Source organism: Dermochelys coriacea, chromosome 14, assembly GCF_009764565.3.
Source record: "Dermochelys coriacea isolate rDerCor1 chromosome 14, rDerCor1.pri.v4, whole genome shotgun sequence".
Lineage (NCBI taxonomy): Eukaryota > Metazoa > Chordata > Testudines > Dermochelyidae > Dermochelys > Dermochelys coriacea.
The window spans coordinates 31,000,349-31,016,451 of NC_050081.1; the positions used below are offsets into that span (position 1 = coordinate 31,000,349).

General features: G+C 49.2%; 1 protein-coding gene and 1 long non-coding RNA gene across 3 annotated transcripts; one reads left to right on the forward strand and one right to left on the reverse strand.

The window, feature by feature from the left end:
* Positions 1-4,675: 4,675 nt before the first annotated feature.
* Positions 4,676-13,769, reverse strand: LOC119842475 (zinc finger protein OZF-like). Of its 2 annotated transcripts, none has more exons than XM_038370670.2 (4): positions 13,502-13,769; positions 8,944-9,070; positions 8,219-8,332; positions 4,676-7,853 (listed from the first exon to the last, which is right to left on the reverse strand). In XM_038370670.2, exons 2-4 carry the CDS (start codon positions 9,068-9,070, stop codon positions 6,406-6,408), a joined length of 1,689 nt encoding a protein of 562 aa, XP_038226598.1. In that variant the 5' UTR covers positions 13,502-13,769; the 3' UTR covers positions 4,676-6,405. The 2 variants fall into 2 exon arrangements, with proteins under 2 accessions (XP_038226598.1, XP_038226593.1); XM_038370665.2 differs by having other exon boundaries at positions 4,676-7,856.
* LOC122456657 lies at positions 8,188-11,698 on the forward strand. The gene is made up of 2 exons (XR_006275646.1): positions 8,188-8,309; positions 11,526-11,698. It is a non-coding gene; the product is annotated as an uncharacterized LOC122456657 (long non-coding RNA).
* Positions 13,770-16,103: the final 2,334 nt, after the last annotated feature.

Genomic DNA, 16,103 nt, shown 5'->3' on the forward strand with positions numbered 1-16,103 from the left:
ACATAGGGTGACCAGATGTCCCGTTTTTAAAGGGACAGTCCCTTTTTTGGGACTTTTTCTTATATAGGTGCCTATTATCCCCCACCCCCGTCCCGTTTTTTCACAGTTGCTATCTAGTCACCCTACATAAATACTCTTGACACCAACCTTAGCGCTGAGTTCATGCCCATGCTGATGAACAGAAACACTCTCCCTGAGCAGCACCCAAACAAAGCTCTCTGCCCTGAGGGCTGACACATCCCTCTGCTTTACCCCAGTACCGGGGGTTTGCCCCATCGCTCTTCTCCAGTATACTACCTTTCCTTTGGACAGGGCTGGGCTCTCCCACTGAAGCTGCTCACTGCTTCCTGGATTGGGGAAATGCTCTCCCTCTGATGCTGCCAGCTGCTCCCATCTCTCTAGGCGGGGGATGGGGCCACGCCATGGCGACGCATGGGTAGGGCATGAGTGGTCACACACCCCTCCCCACAATGCACATGGGGGGCAAGGGGCCAGCAGGCAGAGCCAGAACGGAAGAGGCTGGGCCAGAGCCTTTCCTCTTCCGGTTCCGGCACTGCTGCCCACCTTAGACGCTGCCCAGTACAGCGCAGCGGCTGGACTCTCTATAGGCAACTGCTGCGCTGCACCGGGCAGCATTCCAGGGAGGCAGCAGGGCCAGAGGCTGCCTGGGAGAGCGAGAGGCTGCAGCAGCAAGGGGGTGGCTTGGACTAGCTGCTGTAAATGTAAACAAACTTGTTTGTCTTAACAGTTGGCTGAACAAGAAGTAGGACTGAGTCAACTTGTTGGCTCTAAAGTTTCATATTGTTTTGTTTTAGAGTGCAGTTATGTAACAAAAAAAAAAATCTACATTTGTAAGTGCAACACTCATGATAAATTTGTTAGTCTCTAAGGTTCCACGAGTACTCCTGTTCTTTTTACTCATGATAAAGCGATTGCACTACAGTACTTGTAATGAGGGAACTGAAAAATACTATTTATTTTATCAATTTACAGTGCAAATATTTCTAATAAAAATAGTAATATAAACTGAGCACTGTACACTTTGTATGCTGTGTTGTAACTGAAATCAATATATTTCAAAATGTAGAAAAAACATCCAAAATATTTAAGAAATTTCATTTGGTATTCTATTGTTTCACAGTGTGATTAATCATGATTAACTTTTTAAAATCAGGATTATTTTTTAGTTATTTGCGTGAGTTAATTGTGATTAATCGACAGCCCCAAAATAAACCCTTAAAAACAACAACGAAGCTTTTTTTTAAAAAGCAAAATAGAAACAAATACAAAACACACTGAACTACAAAGTTCCCCTCCCCCTGGATCTGCTACAGGATTTGAATCATGTCTCTTCAGTTCCCCAGCGCACACCTCACCACTTCAGCTCTGGGAATACAGTGGTTGCTGTGTGTGGATCAGCCACCAGCAGGGACAGGACACATGCTTTGCCAGTGGGTTACACAAGTATTTGCTAGTCATCAGTAGAACATTTTTGACCAGGACTCTGGGTTCCTATTGCTGGCTCCTTTGTGGTGGAGGGGTGAGGGAAGCTCCTTAAAGTGTGGGTGTGGGGAGGGGGACACACACTGGCACCTGAACCATTGCCCCTCCCCCTGCACTGCCCCTTTCCTGCCACCCGTGCCATCCCTTCCCCTCAAGCTCCCACTCTTGCAATGCCCCTTCCCCACGAGGCCCCATCCTTGCCTGCCCCTTCCTCCATGAGGCCCCCTCCCACTGTTCCTCACTCTTATGGCCAGTAAAGTCTTTTAAAAGTGATGGGCCATGGCCCCCCATTCTGGTACCCCTGGTTTGGTGTAATGGTTAGCAACAGGAGAGCCAAAGAACATATATTTGACACTTTGAGACTAAAGCCAGTGGGGATGAGTAGCTAATACCTGGGGCTTCCACACTAGAGACCCTAGTTCTAGTCCCCATTTCGACCTTGTGCAACTTCTCTGTTAACTTATTAGCACAATGGGTTGCAAAGGTGTCTAATGATAGATTGCGTTCTAGGGCTGGAGATATGAAGTCTTGGTCAGCCATAAGAGCTGGGGAGTGCCTGCAAACACAAGCAGCACTCAGTAGAATTGAGATGATTTTTACTCATGGCTTCTGGCTTGTTTCACTGTAGTACAGCCCACGTGTTTTGTCCTTGTCATTGGAGAGCATCCCCACTCCCCCAGCCCGCTGTTTCACTAAGCAGTCTGGGAACTCTCTCATTGGCACAGTCAGCTGCAAGTCAGGTGGACTGAGGGATTCATCTCTCCAGCCTCCTTCTCAAAGCTCCTAGAGGCCACTTCTGTTGGCCAAAAGTAACTGCATGTCACATGTGTCTGACTGATGACTACAATTCTCAGGCAATACATTCACCAGCTAAAAAAACCCAGCAGCAGTAAGATCCTCTGCCTGAGCTCATCCACCAGAGCGGACAGCCTCTGACTGCCAAGAAGCAGGAAGACTGACTGGTTAGAAGGAAATTTACAACCGTGTAACCAGTTATCCTTACATAATCATGACAATGAGTCTCATCACAGTACCAGTCAGGATCTGTAACAATATTGTATCCGGTTGCTCATGAAGAAACCAGCAGCATCTCTGCTCGGCATGCCTTTCCCATTGCAGCTCCTGTTCTGGTTCCAGAAGGCCACTCCCCAGATTCACTGTTGAATCTGATCTCAAAGCCACTTTGCTGCAATAGACTCTTGGATGCAGTGCCTTTCCATGAAACAGCCACAGAATGAAGGAGTGTGACTGATGGCTAGAAATCTCCAGCCATGCATTAACCAGCAAAACAGGAGCAGTGCTGGCCTTTCTCTTAAAGAAAACAATTTCAGTTCAGCTGCAAAAACGTATGAATTCCACAGTGCAATGCATTAAATAGCTGCAACATTGTACCAGCTGTATGGCAGCTCCTGTAACTAACCACATCCCTGGCAAGTGCTCCATTCTCACCACAGCTGGAGTTCCATTTCTGGTCCAGGTGGCTGCTCCCCAGAGTCACCCAGGCCCCCTCTGTCTGTCCCCAGATCTCCTCCTGAAGCCAGACTGGACAAGTGGCCTGAGAGCCTTGGGACCTGGAGTTCTCTGGTTAGCCCATCCCCTGTACAGAGTAGGAGCCCTAGGGCCAGCTCCCCGCACATCCGCTGCCATCTGCAAAGAGCCAGGAGTCCACAAGAGCTGGGGAGACTGTGCAGGGAAACTGAAGCAATAGCCACCAGGCTAAGAACAAATGTGACAGCTGCCCTCTTGGCCAGCACACCCAGTACTGAACCAGGGACTCCTAGAGCTCTCGTTTATCCCACACCCTGTGCAGTGCAAGACCACTACTGCAAGATCCCCTCACACCCGCTGCCCTCAACTATTGGGCACCAGCCCTCACCCAGGGGACAGGAGCTTGGTCTCCGTGGGCCAATGAGTCCCTGGTGTCTCTGCTGGGGCTGACAAAAAAGGAGAAAATTAGTGCGGGCCTTGTTAGGTATGCTTGTGTGAGATGGGGTCACGTGCCCCACTAGGGTCCAGGCTGAGATCCTAGCACATTCCAACCTGGCCCCCGAGCCACTATCAGATGGACATTCAACCTCTGTATGCTGGTGCAGGAGGCATTGGGTCATTGCCCTGGGGAAGCTGCTGGGGGAGGGAGGAGATTTCCTGCTCACAGCCTCAATGGTCTGGTTTTACTTTAATTCCCCACCAGATAAGGAGACTGACTGAGATTGTGGGTGAGGGAGAAAGATTTGTGTCTGTTTCCTCATGCCTTCCTCCACATTCTTATTTACAATGTCACCAGAAAATGAGAACAGGCATTTGCATGGCATTTCTGTAGCCGGCATTGCAACGTATTTACGTGCCAGATATGCTAAACATTCGTATGCCCCTTCATGCTTCAGCCACCATTTCAAAGGACATGCTTCCATGCCGATGACACTTGTTAAAAAAATAATGCATTCATTAAATTTGTGATTAGAACCAGGAATCCCTAGTGGAGAAGCCGGTTTAGGGAATGCAAGCAGAACTGGAGGGAGATGGGTCCAATAGGTGAGCACAGAAAGCGGCTGTGTATTCAGAGACAGCCTGAGCATTTTAAAGCAGGCCTGAAAAATGATATACTTTCACTCCTGTCTGCTTCTAAACGGGAATCTACAAACCCCATACTAAGGTTTTTAGGAGGAGGGGAGCCCCCTCCTGCCTGCAAGCAAGCAGCCTGATCACACCCCAACACAGCTGCCTCTACTACCAGTAACAGAGGCAGGCTCCCACAGCTGCAACCAGTAAGGGAGACAAGACCTACTATAAAAGGAGAGAGCACAGAGACAGTGGGTGGTTGTAGGCAGAAAGGGCTGGGACAATGGAGTCCTCTTGCTATTGGGCTGTCTCTAGAGACACAGCCCAAAGGAACAGATGCAGACTGCTAAGCTTAATTAGATCCTAGGGGCCAACTGAAAAAAGCCAATTGGCGGTAGTAGAGATCCCCTTGAAAGACCACATCAGGGACTGTGACATCACCATTATCACCTGACTCTGCACAGACTGACCTAGTGACTGTGGGGAGGGTCAGGGAGATGATAATCAGAAAAACTCTGTGCCCGTGTGTGTCCATCTGTTCCTTATCTTCCTTTTCTAGGTTCTGGCTGCAGATTTTCTCCAGACGCTTCACTCAAAAGCACACTGGTTCAGATGAAAACATAAAACAAGATTATTAACTACAGAAAAATCAAAGTTAAGTGATTTTAAATTATATTAAACAGAACAAAGCAGATTACCTAGTAAATAAACAAAACCTCAAACTAAGCCTAAAAGACTAGAAAGTTTGGATATGAATTAACAACTTTTCATCCTGACTGATGATACAATCAGGCTTACAGATGCTGAAAGCATAAGCTGCACTTGCTTTGCAGCTTGAGCTCCCTACCCCTGTTCCAAGTCATTTTCTTTTGGAGCTTCTTTCAGGTGTTCAGCAGTGGGAGAGTTAACACCCACCAATGAGGTCACTCCCTGCCTTGCATAGCTTTTCCATATGGCAGAAACCCTTTCTTTCAAACTTGGTTCCCAGACCAGTTTGTGGAAAAACACAGGTACCCAAAACAGAGATTAGTGTCATGTGGTCTGGTCATATGCCCTTGCATACCTTGCTGAGTCATAGCACCCATTATTCATAGGCTGTCTGGAGTGTTCTCAGGAAGGCTCACCAGGTTGGGGATAAGATTCTCCTAAGGCTTATTGTTTCCTCTTGATGGTCCATTACCTAATATAGGCCCTTCCCAACCAGCTGGAAGAATCTTGCTCAGTGGGTGTCACCCAGGAGTAACTACATTTGAAATAAAGATACATAGGCTTTGTCTACACTAGCAACGTTAAAGCACTGCCGTGGCTTTCCCAGCACTCTAAAAAAAAAAAACCAACCCCACAAGGGGCGTAGCTAACAAGAGTGCTGAAACTTGAATCGCTCAAGGGGGAGCTTTTTCATACCCCTGAGTGAGAAAGTTTCAGCGCTGTAAAGTGCCAGTGTAGACAAGGCTATAGTCACGATTCATAACTTCAGATACCAAAATGATACATGCATACAAATAGGATCCTCATATTCAGCAAATCAGAACTTTTCCAATGACACCTTACATGACCCATCTTGTACAAAATGCATCATAATTATGCCATAATAATATCATAGTAACGTTACTATGACGAATATGAGGTGTAGTGTCACAGGCAGTTTCTCTCTCCCTTCCCCCAGCAGGTTACCAGGAGGCAGGAAGGCCCAGCAGTTCAGCAGCCAGGGCTGCAGCAGGGTGGAGGGGCTGATGGGGGCTTCTCCTCCTCTGCCTGGGGTTTGCTTAGACCAGGCAAAGCCAGAGGGTCACTGACCAGCTGCTGCTGAAACCTGTCCCCAGAGATGGGCAGTTGGAAACTTGGGAGCCAAATGCCACTGCTGTGTGTGGGAATTAGGAAATGGAGCTTTTACTGAGGCCAGCCCTACTCAGGGCACTGAGACAATTTCTCTCCAGTGTACAGGAGTCTCTGATGTCCAAATGGTGTTAGCTCCAACTGAAGCGTTTTTCATGCTGAGGTCATCTGAGAGGCTCTTCCCCGTGTGGATTTGCTGATGCTGAATGCCTTGTCAGCACCAAATGAAGCTTCCCCCACATTCAAGCTCTTTCTTTTGTGAACTATCTGATGGGGAATAATGTGTGAGCTCAGACTGAATCTTTTCCTGCAGTTATTGAAGCTTTTCCCACAATCCAAGCATTTATGGGTTCTCTCTCTTGCGTGGACCGTCTGATGTCAAGCAAGGTTTGATCTTCAATTGAAACTTTTCCACAGTTAAAGCTTTATAGATTCTGTGTCATGTGGATTCTCAGATGTTTATGAAGTTATGAGCTGGGACTGAAACTTTTCCCTTCATCCAAGTATTTATGGGGTTTCTCTCGTGTGGATTCTCCCGTGCTTAATAAGGCTTGAGCGCTGATTGAAACTTTTCCCACAGTCCAAGCATTTAAAGGGTTTCTCTCCCGTGTGGATTCTCCCATGCTTAATAAGGCTTGAGCGCTGACTGAAACTGTTCCCACAGTCCAAGCATTTAAAGGGTTTCTCTCCCGTGTGGATTCTCCCATGCTTAATAAGGCTTGAGTGCTGGCTGAAACTGTTCCCACAGTCCAAACATTTAAAGGGTTTCTCTCCCGTGTGGATTCTTTCATGGCTAATAAGGCCTGAGGTCCGACTAAAACTTTTCCCACATTCCAAGCATTTATAAGGTTTCTCCCCGGTGTGGGTTCTCTGATGAATAATAAGGGCTGATGGTGCACTGAAACTTTTCCCACACTCAAGGCATTTATATGGTCCCTGTCCTGAGTGGATTTTCCCATGGCTAATAAGGCCAGAGCTCTGACTGAAACTTTTCCCACAGTCCAAGCATTTATAAGGTTTCTCTCCCGTGTGGATTCTCCCATGCTTAATTAGGCTTGAGCTCTCACTGAAACTTTTCCCGCAGTCCAAACATTTAAAGGGTTTCTCTCCCTTGTGGATTCTCCCATGTTTAATAAGGCTTGAGCGCTGACTGAAACTTTTCCCACAGTCCAAACATTTTAAAGATTCCTCTCCCATGTGTGTTTTCTGATGTATAATAAGGGCTGATGGTGCACTGAAACTTTTCCCACATTCAAGGCATTTATATGGCTGCTCTCCTGTGTGAATTTTCCCATGGCTAGTAAGACCAGAGCTCTGACTGAAACTTTTCCCACAGTCCAAGCATTTATAAGGTTTCTCTCCAGTGTGAATTCTCTGATGTACAATAAGGGCTGATGGTGCACTGAAGCTTTTCCCACAATCAAAGCATTTATATGGCCTCTCTCCCGTGTGGATTCTCCTGTGGCAAATTAGGCCTGAAAGCTGACTGAAGCTTTTCCCACACTCAAAGCATTTATAGGGTCGCTCTCCTGTGTGGATTCTCCCATGACTAACAAGGCCTGAGTGCTGACTAAAAGTTTTCCTACACTTCAAGCATTCATAGGGTCTTTCTCCTGTGTGGATTCTCCCATGCTTTATAAAGCCAGACAGCCGAGTGAAGCTTTTCCCACAGTCCAAGCATTTATAGGATCTCTTTTTTTTGTGATTTGTCTGCAGTGCTGTGGTTTCCTTGGGACCATTGCCTTCTCTCCCACATTCAATGGATTTATCCACTTTCTTCCTTGGGCTGTTTCCGAGCTTTCTCTCTGACCTGTGCCAATTACTCCAGGCTGTTCTCTGTTCCGAGGACTGGGAAAAATTACTGTCAGATCTCAAAATGGTCCACTGCATTTCCACTTGCTCAGGATTCCCCTCCTGTGGATTCCCCTCCTTGTTCTTATTCACTGTCTTGTCACCTGCTGGGGGAAAGAGAGATTCCAGTCAGGAGTCATTGCCTGGGCTGGTCAAAAGGACAGAAAGAGGAACAGCAAAGAGGGAAAACACAATACAGTAACTGTTGGGGAGACTGAGAAACTGGATTCTGCCTCCACATCCCATCCAAACACTCACAGGGAAGTGAAGTCAGGGAGAAAACTCCTTACAGCTAACAGGGTGGGTGGGAAGCCATGAGCGATATCTGCCATGATCATATGACGCCTCCTGACCACAACCTCACCTGGGTGAGATGAGGCAGAAGCAAGGGGGCTCACAGCACATTTTGGAGATTTTCAGTTTTTTCCTTCATTTGACAGTTTTTGTGTCAGTATCATGGACTCCTCACCTGTGTGGGTGTCTCTTGGGATCTTCCTTTCCTCAGAAGCTTGGAGATCTGGGACCCATGGCTCTTCCCCTGCTTCCAGCTGGGCGATCAGGTCAGGTTTGGGAATGGGGAGTCCTACTCAGGGGGTGAAATCAGGCATGAGCAGAGTGCACGGAGGATTGGTGGAGTATTTGTCACAAAGGGCACATCTTGAGTTTAACCTGACCCCATGATTTGCTGGGGAGTTGTGGGATCTTAACAGATGGGAACATGGTCATTGAACCCCCTTGGAATCGGGTGATGTCTGGAGGGGAGGGAGAGTTGTCACACCCTCACTAGGAGTTTTCAGGATCTGTGTGCTCTGGGGGACTTGCCAAGGCACATGCAGCTCTGATGTTAACCTCCTGCCTCTGTTTAAACCTCAGAGCCCACCCCACACATGGAGCTAGTCCCATGAAGAAAGATACACAGAGAACCTGTTTGAAGTGAGAATTAATGCAGAGAGGATGATACTCTGCTTCTGCCCCAATGACAGCTGGAGGGATGGAGATGAATTAGTATGTCCATTAGCTCCATGACTCCCTTATCCCATTTGAGGGGGTTTGGAGGTGAACGGTTCTCCAACCCTGGAGCTGTGGACTATGTGACCCATTCCCCTCTAATGTAACTGACCAGGGAAGAACCTGACCAGGTGCAGAAATACAGGGCCCCATGGCTTCAATAGATGAGGGGACAGGAATCCTTACCCAGTGAGGTCACATTCTCATAATTCTCCTGCATGACGTCCCTGTAGAGGGCTCTCTGACTGGGGTCCAGCAGAGCCCCCTGCCCCTCCGTGAAGTACACAGCCACCTCCTCGAAAGTCACCGGCATCTGAAACAACAGGTGCTCTCAACAGGGCCTGCTGCCCCAGCCACAATCCCACTATTCATTGGGGAAGAAGCCCAAGAATAGGACAGCTCTGGGAGGGCCAGAGGAGCAGAATCCCACCCTCACCCTGCTCAGAGTGGCCAGGAGGTTCCAGGGAACAGAGAGAAGGGGAGAGCTTCTTGTCCCTCCCAGCAGACGGAGGAGGGCAGGGTCTTCTTATTTATCACCCACCTACTACACACAAGCTGAAATGGGAAGCAGAGCTCTGGGCAGGGACAGGGACAGGAATCCCAGCACCTTCCCTTTGTATTTCACCACAGTCTCTGCCTAGTGGGTTCAGGCTCCAGCATTCTGGTCTGTTTTCCCAGCCCCGTCCAGAGGATTGTTTCCTGTTTCAGAAACAGGGGAATGTTCATCCCACCAATGGGCCTGTTAATAAACCAGGTCCTAGGCTGAGCATGTCCCAGCAGGTTTAACACACCCTGTCCCTTCCCTGCCTCACCCTGCTTGTTTCTGCCCCACCCCCTCTACAGCAATCCTCCCCACCAGCTCTCTGAATCCCCTACCTGAGCTAGATCCACCACATCCATTTCTCTTCCCTGTCCCCGAGGAAGATGGGATGATCAGGAGCAAAATGGGGTTATTATTCTGCAGCCTGTCAGGGTAAGAATGGAAATTGGGGAGGTTTCTGAATTAGCGTTAGTCTCTTTCACACCCCAATTCCCCCCAGGCTCTTTTCTTGCAGACATACACTCTAGACTCCTCCATGCTGAGAAAACCCTCAGTTACTTTATTACAATGAAGACCTGATCTCCCTGCCCCCTGGGACTAAACCCATGAGACGCTTTTAAATCCTCCCAGCAACAGAGTCTCTGAGTCAAATGCTAGAAAAGAGCAGAATCAAAGATGCTGATTTGGAGGATCCCCTCTGACACGGTCCCCAGGGCAGTGCATCCCCCCAGCAGCGCGGGGACCAGGCAGAGGCAGGAACTGGCTTTTCCTCTCTCTGCTCCTCACCTTCTCCTCAGCCTGGGGTGCTGCAGGGAATGGAGCTGGGCAGGGCAGGGAGCTTAGAACCTCCCTCCCCACTGATTACTCCTACTGCCCCTGCCAGTCTCTCCACTCTCCCTTCTGCATGGAAGAACTGGTTACTGTCCTGCTATTCCTGTTGGTGCTTCCTCTCCAATAGTTACTGCCACTGCTAACAGTGTGCACCTGGGTGTGTCGGGGGCAGCAGCTCTGGGTGTTTCGGGGGCAGCAGACACCTGGGGGCAGAGCAGGCGCCATCTCGGCAGAGTCACTTTCCTGCCAATAGGTCTCTCTCATCACCTGCACTCTCTGGCTCAGGAGTTGATGCCAGCAGAGCCCAGGGCTGCCCTAGAGGGCTAGTTCCAGCCACAGGAGAAAGTCCCCCCTCGGCTGGACATAAAGGGGCTTTAATGATGGTCTGTCCAACACAGACCCCACTGGGGAGCAGCAGCTGCTCAGTCTGGACTCCCAGATCACAATGGGGGCAGCATCATGTGCCCCAGGAAGCTCAGCCAGCTCTAGGGTTCCAGTATCCTTAGTACAAAGAGAGAGACTGACACCAGCCTCTTTGGCCTTAGCAATTACCAGAGCCCTCTGGTGGTGGCAGCTAATAACCAAGCCTGCCGTGCTGCCCCTGCAGCCCCCAGGGACAGTCAGGCCAATGTTGATTTCATTTGCCCATCTGGACTCATAGTGGAATCGGAGACCCAGTTCAAACTGGTATTTTATACATTAATCGGAACCGAATCTCAATCATAAATTTGTTTTACCGACTGAACCTCAACAGAACTGAACGAAAAAGGGGGGGGGGGGGGGGAAGAGTGCTGTTACCAGTTAAAATAAAGGATTCAGCATTTTTAAGCTCATTATATGAAAAAACAAAACAAAAAAAAACCCCTACAGTGATCTTATTTTCATTTAAGAGAAGATAACTAGCCAGTGGGTTGGTGATGGCTCCCATTCTGCCCCAGAATAGCGAGAAGAGAATGAGAATAGAAGGGAGCCATGCCACAAGCGCAGGGAGGGAGAGGAGAAGCTTGGGAGCTGCCTGCATACCATGGGAGGCAGAAGCGGGGCCAGAGGTAGATGAGCCATCTCTGAGAAGTCCCTCTGGGGAGAGCAGAGGTGGGATGCTCCCTGGGCCCTGAAGTTCATAATAACTCTTCAAGTCCAAGGGCAAAGGTTAATGGCTCCCCAACCTTCTCCTCTTAGACAGGCCTCCTCCCACCACCCCCAGCCCCTGGGGCAGCTCCTCCCTCCAGTGGTCCCACTTGAGGCAGAGTTCATGATCCAAGCTTCCTTCCTCAGTGAAATCACCTGCAGGGCTCCCTCCCAGCCTCCTCCGGGCACTGTCTGATACCCACCTCCAACCCCCCCCACCCCTACCCCAGATAGATACATTTCTCTCATATGTATATCTTGATCCTAGACATCAACTCCCACTGTCAGCAGAGGACAAAGTCAAGGCAAAATTTCATTACACCAAAACATGGATGAAGATGTAAATGTTTGAGTCAGAAGGCAGAAATAATGATATCATAGAACCAGTGTCAGACACATCTGAAATTGAAAGATGAATTGGAACTTATGCTGAACTCTTGTGAAATCTCTAAAAAGAAAGCGATATCTGGACGAAGGCAAGCCCAAAAAAGGATTGGGCCAATTCCTGATTCATTCGCAGATGGGCCACATCTCCATAAGAAAGAAAACATACTGAACTACTGGTAACATCTGAAAAATGTCATGCCCAAGCTAAATCAACTAGTAACTGGCAGTTCCAGCAACACAAGTGAGCATCGAAATAAAATTTCCAGGCCTCAAATGTATCCTTTCACTGCAGAGGTCCAATATGACAAAGCAAATGTTTAAATATTTTTTTTAGGTTTCTCAAACAGATTGTTTAGGAAAAATAATCATGTATATTTGACAACATAAAAACACTAGGAAAACTCATGTACTGCTAGTTACTAAATAAATAAATAATCGAAAATCAAAACAGTGTCCATTTTAAGTTGCAGCTCTTTCTTGGATTTACCTCTACTAAGATTGAAATAGGATTTAAACCAGTAACTGAACTTCTATTTTTGTTTCTTTGGGTGGCTTGAACCAGAAATGAAACCGAACCTATTGGATGGAACTGAACCTGAATCAAACCAAAACAAATACCAGCTGGATTCCTTGCCTGCTGCTGCTAACAGTGACTCTGCTTTGACACAGAAATCAGAGCAGGAACCTGTTCAGTCCTGTCAGCCCCAAACATTTATCATTCAGGAGTCAGACCCCCCCCCCAAATAATGAGACTGTCTTAAAAAAAATCAAGACTAAGGGCCTGTCTACACTACCGTGGGAGATCGGCAACTTCAGCTACATGAATAATGTAGCTGAAGTCAAGGCACTTAGATCTGCTTACCCCGGTGTCTTCCCTGCGGTGTGTCACCGGGAGACGCTCTCCCATCGATTTCCCTTGTGCTTCTCCTTGAGGTGGAGGAGTCAACAGGAGAGTGATCGGCGGTCGATTGATCGCATACTAGATGCGATAAATCCACCCCCTGCTGAATTGATCCCTGCCCCGTCTATCCGGCTGGTAGTGAAGACATGCCCTAAATTAGGAGCCGGGAGTATGTGCTCGCGGGGGGGGGGGGCGCGAAAGCGGAATATTTGCCTTGTAAATTCTGAGCCCGTAGGGGGAAGTCCACTGCGCCCCGCTTGTTTGACCATTACTAAGGAAAAAGATTCCCCACTGACTGCTGGGCAGGGCAGCCCCATTCCCCTTTCCTACCCTATGGGCTGCGGGGGCTGCCATTATATCTCTCACCATCCCCCTCCCCTCTCCTACCCTCTGGGTCTCCCTTCCCCAGCCGGTCTCCGCTTGCTCTCAAATTCTCCCTCCAGCTTCCCCAGTCACCCCTCCCCGTATCCCGCCTTTTCCTTCCCTTTATCCCCCCCCCTCAGAGTTTCCCTCTGTTCCAGCTCTGTTCCCCTGAGCCCCAGAATCCTACCCCTGCTTCCTGTGTGTTCCCTCAACCTCTCTTCAGCAGCCCCACATCCCCCTGGCCCTAACCCCCCATATCCCTGTCCACCCCCCCATCCTGCTCCCTGCAACCCTGTTCACCCCTTCCTACCCTCCTCACACCCCCCTGTTCATCCCTTAATGCGCTCTGGCTCTCAGAGCCCCCTGCCCCTCTTCAGTCCCCTTCTGTCTCCCCACATGTTGCTGTCCCACCCCTAATCCCTCCCACTCAGGGCAAAGCATGGGAGCTGGCAGCCAGCTTTCCTCTGCCCAATGCAGGGAATCGCGACCAGCCCAGCTGGGAGCAGCCTGGGGCATCCCCCTGCCCCTGCACACAGGCTGCTCCGGGGGCAGCGCTCCGTGGGGAGGGGGAGGGGGAGGGAGGCAGGTCTCACCTTCTCTCCACGTGGGGCACTGCCTGGGAGCAGGGCTCTGGGTCGCAGTAGGGGGGTCGGGACAGGCCGGGGTCTCTGCTCTGGGACAGTCTCTCGAGGAGCAGCGGGAATGTCCCTCCCTCGATAGGAAACCTCCCCCGCCCGCAGCCAGGACTCTGGGGTCCCCAGCGGCAGCAGCCGACGCCCTGGGGTCTTGCAAGGAAGGCGGGTTGCACCGTAACAGAGTCACTGCAGCGACTGCAATTCACTTCCCGATGCCAGGCTGAGTGACCCCGGGATGGCTCCGCCCGGCGCCTCCTGGGTCCTAGCGAGATCGATTGCACTGGGTTTGGCCTGCGGGTGTGTGTCTGTTATTGTTATTATTTATTGTATTGGCATGCCCTGACCCACCGATGGGAAGGGGGGTAGTGGTCAATTGCCCAGGGGCCCGGTGATTTAAAAGGGCCCGGGCAGATGGGATAGTTATGTATTTTTTAAATCAAAATTAAGATAAAAAATACCCTCCCCCCTGCCCCAGAGCCTCCCTCTCTGGAGAACCACATTCCCGAGGAACAGGCAGCTCCTCTCAGCATTAAGGAGGCATGATGCATAGAAGGCACCCTGTCAATGGGCGGACAGAGAGGAGACATCCAGATTGGACGTCTATGAAGACACTGGGTTTTTCCCAAGCATTCCCAGTATTAACCAGGTGTGACGTGATCCCGGGGTACAGTTTGGGATCATGGGACCGCTGTGCCCCCTGAACTCTCTCCGGCCTGGGCTGTCTCTCACAGTGCCTTGCTAGTGACCAGCAGCCAACCCCTGCAGGTGCTGTTGTCATTCAGCACAGCCGCATATGGAGCCTCACCCCCCAGCTAGATTGCATGAATACTCTCAGAGCCACTCATGAATCACACAGACAGGCACCACCCAGATCCCAGCACTGTACCCCAGGAATATACCGCCCTGCACGGCTCAAGATTAATTTGTTCACCACTTCATCAATGGAAAGTGGACATACACCCGCCTTTGTAAAACCTGAGCAGGTTTACCACACACACACTTCATACAAACTCACCAGTAAAGATAAACAGTAAAAGAAGTTTATTGACTATAAGGATAGAATTTAAGTGACTATATGTAATAGGGAAAAAGTCAGAGTAGTTACCAAAATAAAATAAAATATAAGCATACAGTCTAAACTCTCAACTCTGTTAGAATGGGCAACAACTAGATCAAGCAGTTTTTCTCATCCCACTGAATATTGCAGTCCATAGTACACAGATTTCACCCTTGAAATCTGGGCCAGTCCCCTCAGTTGGAATTTTCGGTCTTCTCAGTGTCCTGGTTGCTTGCAGCATAGGTGGGTGAAGGAGAAAGGCCAAGCATCATGTGGCTACTGTGTTCTGTTTTATACCCTCAGTTCCATGTGCTTGGGGAGCACAAGTCCAGGCATGTCTGGGGGCATTCCTGAGTCTCTAAGCAAGGTTGAGCAATTCCCCTGGTGTGGCCTCATGCAGGTGAGTCATTGAATTGCAGCTCCCTTGCTGGACAATGGCTGATTAAGTCTGTTCAACAGCACCCACCCAGGTGTTGGTTACCTCCCTTGTCATTGTCTCTGCGGAGCTAGTATCTGGGCGCCTCCCAAATCCAAGCATGTTTTAGTGACAACCATACAGCACATTCTCATAACTTCATATGCATTAATGATATACATATTTAGATAGAAAAATGATTTTCAGCAGATCATAGCCTTTCCCCTGATATCTTACAAGGCATGCCTTGTAAGGGAAGATCACAATGATATAAAAATGAGGAATGTGGGGGTCACGGGATGCTCCCCCAAGGTATAGAATGTCATACCAGGATATGGGGGTGATGGGTTCTTGGTCCTACAGAAGCTGCCCAGAACCCAGAGAGGCATGTTTTCCAGTGACACTGACTGTGGCGGGATTCACTCTGGTAAGAGATTGATCCAGGAAGCAGTTTGTAAGCTGTGGTCTCTTTTCTCCACAGCATGTTCACTGCCTGCTAGCACAGGGTTGAGCTGCAAGGTCTGCTTCCCTAGTTTGGGCCAGAGGTGTCACTGGTATGCCACCAGGTTCCTCTGGTTACCAGGAGGAAACACAAGGAGGAGGGTACAAAATGGGAAGCCTCCCAATTCATACTGAGAAAGAAGGACAATTGGCAAGTTATCTTAGATGCATATACACAAACGCAAGAAGCCTGGGAAACAAACAGGAAGAATTGGAAGTCCTGGCACAATCAAGGAACTATGATGTGATTGGAATAACAGAAACTTGGTGGGGCAGTTCACATGACTGGAGCACTGTCATGGATGGGTATAAACTGTTCAGGAAGGACAGGTAAGGGAGGAAAGGTGGAGGAGTTGCATTGTATGTAAGAGAGCGGTATGATTGCTCAGAGCTCCAGTTTGAAACTGGAGAAAAGCCTGCTGAGAGTCTTTGGGTTAAGTTTAGAGCAGCAAGGGTGATGTCATGGAGGACGTGTGCTAGACACCACTGGATCAGAAGGATGAGGTAGACGAGGCTTTCTTCAGACAACTAACTGAAGTTTCCAGATCACAGGCCGTCGTTCTAATGGGGGACTTCAATCACCCTGA